Source organism: Bombina bombina, chromosome 4 (genome assembly GCF_027579735.1).
Source record: "Bombina bombina isolate aBomBom1 chromosome 4, aBomBom1.pri, whole genome shotgun sequence".
Taxonomy (NCBI): domain Eukaryota; kingdom Metazoa; phylum Chordata; class Amphibia; order Anura; family Bombinatoridae; genus Bombina; species Bombina bombina.
Window position 1 is genome coordinate 527,115,723 of NC_069502.1, and position 11,448 is coordinate 527,127,170.

At 37.3% G+C, this 11,448-nt stretch overlaps 1 protein-coding gene across 1 annotated transcript in view; it reads right to left on the reverse strand.

The window, feature by feature from the left end:
- Positions 1–2,950: 2,950 nt before the first annotated feature.
- TMEM30A (transmembrane protein 30A) overlaps positions 2,951–11,448 on the reverse strand; it is a 65,746-nt gene continuing 57,248 nt past the window's right edge. Inside the window, exon 7 of the mRNA XM_053710447.1 lies at positions 2,951–4,557. Coding sequence (XP_053566422.1) covers positions 4,364–4,557 — 194 coding nt within the window. The 3' untranslated portion in view covers positions 2,951–4,363. The remainder of the gene's footprint in view (positions 4,558–11,448) is intronic.

Here is an 11,448-nt window from a genome sequence, read left to right on the forward strand (position 1 = left end):
CAGGAGCCATGTCAATAATGCAAACCCCCGGTCGGCATATTTGTACTAGCACCGTCAAGAGTGTCTGTGACAAGTAAAATACATGTGCTGTCTAGTATAGTCTCCCAATCTAAGGGGAGAAGTCATACCTGAATAAAGAGCCCATACTTTACACTAAGGGCTGCTCATATATAGTGTAAGTAGCCAACTTCCTTCTGAGTTCTTCTATTTCTCCAAGCCCAGAAATAAAAAAAATGGCACTTACCTCACTATCTGCCGACAGCAAAAGCTGCTCCCAGGTGTGTGAAGTCCTACTGCTCACATGGACCTGAGGATCATAAGAAAACACTGAGTAAAATCCCTCAGAAGTTTTCTCCGGATAGGGCAGCAACAGTATATGGGAGGCGCAGTGAGAATTATGTCCCACAAGTTCCCATTGCTTTAAAGCCACCAAATGCTCTACTGTAGAGACTGATCTGGACTAGGCTACACCCCAGAACAAAGCAGCACTCACTGGTACTACTTTAAAAATAATAAACTCTTGATTGAAGAATCAATAACACCTCACTTTGCCTCTTCCTATCACTAACACAGGCAAAGAGAATGACTGGAGTAGGAGGGAAGGGAGGAGCTATATATATATACAGCTTTGCTGTGGTGCTCTTTGCCTCCTCCTGCTGACCAGGAGGCGTAATCCCACAAGTAAGGATGAAATCCGTGGACTCATCGTGTCTTTAAAAAGAAAAATCACTCAACCTTTCTGTTCTGTGTCTCTGTGTGCCACACTGAGCATGGAGAAGAGAAAGAGCAGCAAACAATTGTCAGGATTTGAGAACAAAAATTGTGGAAAAGCATGGACATTCTCAAGGTTACAAGTCCATCTCCAGAGATCTTAATGTTCCTGTGTTCATTGTTCGCAACATTGTCAAGAAATTACCAGCCCATGGAACTGTAGCTAATCTCCCTGGATGTGGATAAAAGAGAAAATCTGATCAAAGATTGCAATGGATTGTTCGAATGGTGTATAAAGAACCTCAATCAATTTCCAGACAAATTCAAGCTGACCTTCAGGCAGAGGGTACAAATGTGTCAGCTCACACTATACATCGCCATCTGAATGAAAAGGGACGCTATTTTAGGAGACCCAGGAGGACCCCACTGCTGACACAGAAACATAAAAAAGCCTTGGAATTTTTTAAATTTAAAGACTACAAAAGAATTGTGTGGTGCAATGTAGGTCCCAGTGTCAGAAAGTTGGGTCTCCATCAGAGTAATGGGTATTACAGCAAAACAATGACCCAAAGCACAAGCCAAAAAGCACCCAGAAAAGGTTTAAGACAAAGAACTAGAGAGTACTGAACTGACCAGCAATGAGTCTAAATCACAATCCCATAGAGCACCTGTGGAGATCTCTCAAAACGGCAGTGGGGGAAAGGAACCCTTCCAATCTGAGAGACCTGGAGCAGTTGGCGAAAGAAGAGTGGTCCAAAATTCCAGTAGAGAGGTGTAAGAAACTCATTGATTGTTACAGGAAGCTATTGATTTCAGTTATTTTTCCAAGGGGTGTGCTACCAAATATTAAATTGAGGGTGTCAATTTTATCCAATCCATTTTTGGAGTTTTTTCTACTTTTTTGTGTCATACCAATGCAAACAAAAGAAATAAACATGAGGATGCCTAAACATTTGTAATTGCAACAATTTTCTGAACGAAGTGGTGCATTATCTAACAGAAATGCAGGGGTGCCAATATTTGTGTCCAGAACAAAGCAAAATTCATTACTAGAAGTACATTGGAAAGTTGTTTAAAACTGTGTGCTCTATCTGAATCATGAAAGTTTAATCTTGATTTTAATGTCTCTAATTCTAGTATCACACATTACTATTCTTTTTTAATTTCATTACATAGAATTTGCTAAGTTTGTTCTATTAAAATCTTTCGGAAATCACAGACAACAAATACAGTATAATACTTTATTAACTGGCAGAAATATATGGAAAAAGACATGTAAATGGTAAAACAAAAGTATGTTTATCTACCTTATAATCCACATTTGAGCATTTCATTAAATATAATAAAAATCGTATAAAACTAGTATTGCAAAGATGTTCAAATTTTTCCTTTTGACAATGCTGTTTGCTTTAAAATGTCCCCTCCTCGTCCTACTCAGCTCATGTTGGTGTTGAGTTGCTGGAAGAAGCAGCTGGTCCCAATAAAGTGCATCATTCACTTATTTAATGGCATTGTTCTTGACTACTCCAGCCATAATATGTACAACAAAAAAGAGCAAGCTGGGGAGGGGAAATTATTTAGCACCTTAAAATTATAAGATACAAAACCTCAAATAAACGTCATACAATTTTTTCTATATATAATGAGAACTCGAAAGTGGGATGTAAATGTGCATAAGTTACCTAACTCGGCAATATGTTGATGCTGTTAGTTTACAATCAGTTATCTTATAGGGTTTATTATTGCGTGGTAACAGGACTACATGGTTTCACCCATTACTGACAAAAGGTTGATTTGAATATGAAACATTAAATAGTGCAATGTACACCAAGCTAGCACAAGTACTCACAGGTAATTTGGTTGACCACAATCTATGTGTGTAATAGTAGTTGGTGTCACTGAAAATGCATTGGGAATTGTATCTTGGCTCTTGCAGTAGAAAAGTGTAATTCATCATTCAATATTTAACTCATATAGCAGCAAACAGTAATCACAAGGATCAGCATCCCTGAAATTCTTTAAGACCATTCAGATACCTAATGGTATAAATTTTATTTATATATATATATATATATATATATATATATATATATATATATATATATATATATATATATATATTTTTTTTTTTTAAGTCAACTAAATATATCAGTTAAATATCAATGAGTTAGTATTGGTCAAAAAGGAAATAGTCCGCAATATTCACAAACTAAACAGATAAAAAAAAATGTTAAAAATATTGAATTAAAAATGTACATTTATTTATAGATTTAAAATAACTTAAGCAATGGACTGTACTTAAACACCAGAGAATATTCACATCATTAAAATTAGGCAAATTACAGAAAACAATCCTCCACCATCTACGTAATATACATCTAAAAATGGAAGCGAATTATGATTTTGCCCTCCTACTACAACAAAAAGATCAACAATCAGATATAATTTAACAAGATTGAAATTAGCTTTAATAAAAGTTTAAATGAGGTTTAGTTCAGCCAATACACTGTAGGCCATAGATCCCAGCTCCGTCTTAAAACAAAACAAACACAGGAAAATATTCAGATGTAAAACACTTCATAAAACATTATGTGCAAAATGGATTGCCTTGCATAGTAAATCGCATGATGACAGAATTTATTTCAATTAAACTAGGGGAATAAGCAGGTCATCTTTTCCATGAAATATCCCAGCCAGGACCCTCTACCTAGACTGCAGAATGTTTAAAGGGTATATATATATATATATATATATATATATATTTTTTTTTTATATATAGCAGCTGCCCCTGATGATAATGGCACACTTCTATTGCGTGGGTCACTGCTACTGGTATATACAATTTAGTGCATTCTAAGGATGAGAAAGATGGTTTATGTACCAACATGACTAACACTGCCCATTTCCTTACCAGCTCCAGACAGGTTGTTACTGGAACATACATTTAAAAGGAAACCGTCTTTTTTTCTCTCTCAGTAGAACAACATTTTTATTATTGTTTCACTCCCTAGTGCCCTATATGAAGCTACAAGAGATAAAGTGAAAATAGACCAAGAGGGGGAAAGGTATATGTTAAAGAGGAAAAAAGGAATAGGAAAAGAGAGAATTACAGAACACCAAAAAAAAAAAAAAAAAAGCTGGAATGCACAATTATGACAAAATACAAATTTTAGCGAGGATTAGTTTTACAATTTCACATGCTAGACTCATGTATACAGAGCTCCCACAAACTCTAAAACAGGTCCAGTGGCAATACAAGGATGCAGGTTATAACCCTTTTTTCAGTAACAGCTTCTGTTAAGAGAAAATGTGTTCTAGTCTACAGAAGTGTAAATGTTCATTGAGTGTTTTGTCCCCACCACCCCAATAAAAATATCTGTTGGATAAGGTTGCAGATTTATGCTTATCTAATTACATATTAAAAATAATGTACTTCACATGGCGCTAGCTTATATTAAAGAGAAAACAAATAAACAAAAACATATCAAACCTTGCACATCTGATTTATAAATATACTCTGCTATTCCCCCTTCCCAGGGCATGACAATAAAAGGGCCTTAAAATGAACACTGTTCAGAAAGAAAAAGTATTACATTAGGGCACAAACATACAAGCCGTGTACATTTCCTAGATACACATGCAAGACAGAAATTTAATTTGGAATATCAGCGCTAGTATTACGATTTCCATATTTATGATGTATGATAAGCAGCACAACGCCAAGGAAAAAACATATGGAGCCCACAGTTATGTAAGCAATTCCTAAGAACGGATTTTTTCCTCCCATCCATGAGATAGTGCTCAGGATCATTCTCTTCCTTCCATCAAAACTGATAACAGGGTAATCTGAGAGTTTTATAGGAAAACAGCCAGTGATGCTCGTATGTAAATTAGTTCAATTAAAATGACAAATTAAAGCAGTAGAACAGCATGAACACATGCATAATAAAAAGGCAATACCAATACACTTAGTCTGAAGATCAAATGAGTAGCAAGTTTTTTTTCCTGACACATTTCAATGTTTGTTCAATGTTCCTTCCCCCTGTATACCATGTGACAGCCATCAGCCAATTACAATATATATATATATATATATATATATATATATATATATATATATATATATACGTATATACTGTGGATTCTTACACATGCTCAGTAGGAGCCAGTGCCTCAAAAAGTCTGCATATAAAAAGGTGCATAATGGAAGTGAATTGGAAAGTTGTTTACAATTGTGTGCTCTATCACAATAGTAGTATTTTGACTTTAGTGTTCCTTTTATAAAACATACTTTTTCTTAAAGACAGTAAGTAGTGAGCACACATTTTACCATAGTGAAATACATAAGTAATTATATCCTGACATATTCTTAGAAATCACAATGAAATACAGACCATCCTTTTATATTTTATTTAGTAGTTTGCCTCTCTAAAGCAGATATTGAGGTACCGGGTAAATAAATCAGACTCATACCCAACACAAAACCAAACAATTATTTGCGATTAAGATTTGATTATCAAAAGTTTAACTGGTAATTGAAAGAGGGTGGAAAAAGCAGTCACATTTAATTTTTCTTGTGCAGGAATAAGTTTCAGAATAACATAACTGACTATTTTCTGATTTTTTAATAGTTCTGCATTTGGTTTAAGAGGAGCAGTGGAGGCTCCTCTATACTTGAGCATGTGAACCCCCTGACCCCTGATGAACAAAAAAAAAAATTTGAGAAATAAAAAAAAACTAATTAAATTTTTAAACTTTATATGTTGACTAAATAAAAAAATCCTCCAAGCTCCACTGCAGTTTTGACTAAAACACATTAAAATTGCAGTTTTTAAATCTTTAGGCTGAAGTGTGGAATGGGCCTTTGCCTAAGACTTCTATCTATCGCACATGCTGTGCAGTGCAATAGATAGAAGTATAGGCAAAAGCCCTTTCCACTTTCAGCATTGCCTTCAGCGCCACCTACAGGACAGCTCATAGTTTTTCTAACCGCACAGCTCTTAGTGTGCGAGAGCCAGCTGTCACATGACACTCGCACACTAAGAGCTGTGTGTGTGTGGGAGCAGCAGCATCGTTGGCTTCAGTTCAGAGACGAGGTACAGAGGAGAGCAGAGAAGCTGCTGGAACAGACAGTTAGCGCCTGTTAGGTCTCAGAGATGGAAGTGAGATGTACTGTACATGGTCTGTAGACTGGGACCATGCAGGATGACTGAGTTTGTGGGGTAAGTACAGGGCCGTTTTTAGGGGCGGGAACATAGAGTGCATTTAATAATAGACACTGTACTTTATGAATGTTTGCACTGTGCAATATTGAGACAACTGCATCTGAGGGATGTGTTAGGCACACATTATACCCGAGCTTCCATCAAATGATAGGGCAATAAACGTGATTTGGTCACATATCCACAACCTTTAGCATTCTTTTCAAATACTATAAAGATCACATTTATGTTATTATAGAATACTACCAAGAGAAACGCTGAGGTTTTTTGTCTTGTACCTAAAGCCCTGGTTGTTATATCAGTATCATGTACACATTGGCAATTGTAAAGTGCATTAGAGAGTTGTTATTGTTGTTATTTCTATCTCTGATTTAGTTATACAACTGCCTTTGTTGTGTCTTGTTATTTGTGACTGAGGGTGGTGCAATCTGTTTGAAATAAAGAGTTATGGCCCCCTCCTCCACACACATACACAAGTTCAGGAACAACATACCGGTATATGAGACTTAATATTTTTTTCTAGAAAGCTGTTGGTGTTGGCTCTGGCTACATGTGTCTCTTTATTGCATAATGTTATTTATTTTTTATATAAATTATATATATATATATATATATATATATATATATATATATAAATATATATATATATATATATAAATATATATATATATATATATATATATATATATATATATATATAAATATATATATATATATATATATATATATATATAAATATATATATATAAATATATATATATATATATATATAAATATATATATATATATATATATATATATAAAAATATATATATATAAATATATATATATATAAATATATATATATATATATATAAATATATATATATAAATATATATATATATAAATATATATATATATAAATATATATATATATATAAATATATATATAAATATATATATATATAAATATATATATATATATATATATAAATATATATATAAATATATATATAAAACATAATTTATGCTTACCTGATAAATTTATTTCTCTTGTAGTGTATCCAGTCCACGGATCATCCATTACTTATGGAATATATTCTCCTTCCCAACAGGAAGCTGCAAGAGTCCACCCACAGCAAAGCTGCTATATAGCTCCTCCCCTAACTGCCATATTCAGTCATTCGACCGAAAACATGCAGAGAAAGGAAAAACCATAGGGTGCAGTGGTGACTGTAGTTCAAATGAAAAAATTACCTGCCTTAAAGTGACAGGGCGGGCCGTGGACTGGATACACTACAAGAGAAATAAATTTATCAGGTAAGCATAAATTATGTTTTCTCTTGTTAAGTGTATCCAGTCCACGGATCATCCATTACTTATGGAATACCAATACCAAAGCTAAAGTACATGGATGATGGGAGGGACAAGGCAGGTACTTAAACGGAAGTTACCACTGCCTGTAAAAAACCCTTTCTCCCAAAAATAGCCTCCGAAGAAGCAAGGTATCAAATTTGTTAAATTTGAAAAGTATGAAGCGCAGACCAAGACTCCGTCTTGTAAATCTGTTCAACAGAAGCCACATTTAAAAAAGGCCCAAGTGAAAACCACAGCTCTAGTAGAATGAGCTGTAATCCCTTCAGGAGGCTGCTGTCCAGCAGTCTCATAAGCTAAATGAATTATGCTTTTTAACCAAAAAGACAGAGAGGCTGCTGAAGTCTTTTGACCTCTCCTCTGTCCAGAATAGACAACAAACAAGGTGAACGTTTGATGAAAACTGTAGTAGCTTGTAAGTAAAACTTTAAAGCACAAACCACGTCCAATATTGTGTAATAGACGTTCCTTCTTTGAGGAAGGATTAGGATACAAGCATGGAACAACTATCTCTTGAGTGATGTACTTGTTAGATACCACCTTAGGAAAAAACCCAGGTTGGTACGCAGGACTACCTTATCCGTACGAAGGACCAGATAAGGAGAATCACATTGTAACACAGATAACTTGGAGACTCTACGAGTCGAGGAATTAGCTACCTAAAAGGAACTTTCCAAGATAAAGATTGATATCTATGGAACAAAAAAGGTTCAAACGGAACTTCTTGAAGAACCTTAAGAATCAGGTTTAAGCTCCATGGCGGAGCAACAGTTTTAAACACAGGCTTGGATCTAACCAAAGCCTGACCAAATGCCTGAACGTCTAGAATACCTGCCAGACGCTTGTGCAAAAAAATAGACAGAGTAAAAATCTGTCCCCTTTTAAGGAATTAGCTGACAACCCTTTTCTCAAAAACATCTTGGAGAAAAGATAATATCCTGGGAATCCAGACTTTACTCCATGAGTAACCCTTGGATTCATAACAATCAGATATTTACACCATATCTATGTTCAATTTTCCTAGAGACAGGCTTTCATGTCTGTATTAAGGTATCAATGACTGACTCGGAGAAGCCATGCTTTGATAACATCAAGCGTTCAGTCTCCAGGCAGTCCATCTCAGATTGATTCTATTTAGATGGTTGAAAGGACCCTGAGGTAGAGGGACCTGTCTCTGAAGCAGAGACCGTGATGGAAAGGATGACATGTCCACCAGATCTGCATACCAGGTCCTGCGTGGCTACGCAGGCGCTGTCAAAAACACCAAAGCCCTCTCCTGCTTGGTCTTGACCTCCGGAGGAAATCCAACTCCCCCGGAAGAAAAGTCTGACGACTTAGAAAATCCACCTCCCAGTTCTCAACACCTGGGATATGGATAGCTGATAGACAAGAGTGAGTCTCTGTCCAGTGAATTATTGTAAGACTTCTAACATCGCTAGGGAACTTCTGTTCCCCCTTGATGGCTGATGTAAGCCACAGTCGTGTATATTGTCCGACTGAGTATGATGTACCTCAGAGTTGCTAACTGAGGCCAAGTCTGAAGAGCATGGAATATCACTCCCAGTTCCAGAATATTTATTAGAAGGAGGGTCTCCTCCTAAATCCACTATCCCTGAGCCTTCAGGGAGTTCCAGACTGCATCCCAACCTAAAAGGCTGGCATCTATTGTAACAATTGTCCCATCTGACCTGCGGAAGGTCATACCCTTGGACAGATGGACCCGACATAGTCACCAGAGTAGAGAATCTCTGGTCTCTTGGTCCAGGTTTAACAGGGGGACAAATCTGTGTAATCCCCGTTCCTCTGACTGAGCATGCATAGTTGCAGCGGTCTGAAATGTAGACGTGCAAACGGTACTATGTCCCTTGCCGCTACCATTAAGCCGATTTCATTTATGTACTGAGCGAACTCTTTCCTTGTTCACTTTCCACCCATGTGATCTCAGAAATGCCAGTACTACGTCCGTATGAGACTGGGCAATTTGGATGTTTGACGCCTGTATCAGGATGTCGTCTAAATAAGGGGCCACTTCTATGCCCCGCGATCTAAGGACCGCCAAAGCGACCCCAGAACCTCCATAAAGATTCTTGGGGCTGTAGATATCCCAAAGGAAAGAGCTACAAACTGGTAATGCCTGTCTAGAAAGGCAAACCTGAAAAACGATGGTGATCTTTATGCATCTCAATGTGAGGATAAGCATCCTTCAAATCCATTGTAGTCCTCTATTGACTCTCCTGGATCATAGTTAATATGGTACGAATAGTTTCCATCTTAAATGACGGAATTCTGAGGAATTTGTTTAAGATCTTTAGATCCAAAATAGGTCTGAAGGTTCCCTCTCCTTGGGAACCACAAACAGATTTGAGTAAAAACTCTGTCCCTGTTCCTCTCTTGGAACTGGATGGATCTCGTACACAATGTAAGAATGCCTCCTTCTTTATCTGGTTTGCAGATAATTGTGAAAGGCAAAATCTCCCCTTTTTTGGGGGGGGAATCTTTGAAATCCAGAAGATATCTCTGGGATTTAAATTCCAATGCCTAGGGATCCTGGGCATCTCTTGCCCACGTCTGGGCAAAGAATGAAAGTCTGCCCCCTATAGGATCCGTTACCGGATAGGTGTCCGTTCCTTCATGCTGCCTTAGAGGCAGCAGCAGGCTCCTTGGCCTGCTTATCTTTGTTCCAGGTCCGATTGTCTTCAGACCGCCTTGGACTGAGCAAAAATTCCCTCTTGTTTTGCCTTAGAGGAAGAGGATGCCACACCTGCCCTGAAGTTTTTAAAAGGTACGAAAATTAGACTTTTTTTTTTTTTTTTTTTTTTTTTTGCCCTTGATTTAGACCTATCCTGAGGAAGGGCATGACCTTTTCCTCCAGTTATATAAGCAATAATCTCCTTCAAACCAGGCCCGAATAGGGTCTGCCCCTTGAAGGGAAGTTAAGTAGCTTATTTATTAAAGTCACGACAGCTGACCATGATATAAGCCATAGCGCTCTGCGCGCCAGTATAGTAAAAAACAGAATTCTTAGCCGTTAGTCTAGTCAAATGAACAAGGCATCAGAAAACAAAGGAATTGGCTAGCATAAGCTTGTCAAATATATTCATCCAATGGAGTCGCTTAACTGTAAAGCCTCATCAAGAGACTCAACCCAGAACGCCGCAGCAGCAGTGACAGAAGCAATGTATGCAAGGGGCTGCAGGATAAAACCCTGTTGAATAAACATTTTTTATCCATTGGATCTAAAAAGCACAACTGTCCTCGTCAGAGGTAGTGGTACGCTTAGCTAGAGTAGAAACTCTTCTCTCCACCTTATGAACTGTCTGCCAGAAGTCCCGTGTGGTGGTAACTATTAGAAAACATTCTTCTAAAAAATAGGAGGGGAAGAGAACGGCACACCTGGTCTATCCCATTCCTTATTAAAAAAATTTTTAGTAAACCTCTTTAGGTATTGGAAAAACATCAGTACACACCGGCACTGCATATTATTTATCCAGTCTACACAATTTCTCTGGCCCTGCGATTGTACACATTCATTCAGAGCAGCCAAAGCCTCCCTGAGCAACAAGTGGAGGTTCTCAAGCATAAATTTTAAATGTAGAAATATCAGAATCAGGTTAAATCATCTTCCCTGAGTCAAAAAAAAAAAAAAAAATCACCCACAGACTAAGCATATTGTGAGGTAGTATCATACATGGTTCTTAAAGCGTCTGTATGCTCTGTATCTACCCCCAGAGCTAACTGCTTTCCTTTAATTTCAGGTAGTCTGACTAATACTGCTGCCAGAATATTATTCACCACCTTTGCCATGTCTTGTAAAATAAACGCTATGGGCGCCCTTGATGTACTTGGTGCCATTTGAGCGTGAGTCCCTGAAGCGGGAGTCGAAGGGTCTGACACGTGGGGAGAGTTAGTCGGCATAACTTTCCCCTCGACAGAATCCCCTGGTAAAGAAACGCTATGGGTGCCCTTGATGTACTTGGCGCCATTTGAGCGTGAGTCCCTAAAGCGGGAGTCAAAAGGTCTGACACGTGGGGAGAGTTAGTCGGCATAACTACCCCCACGACAGAATCCTCTGGTGATAATGTTTTTAAAGACAAAAAATTATCTTTATTGTTTAACATGAAATCAGTACATCTGGTACACATTCTAAGATGGGGTTCCACC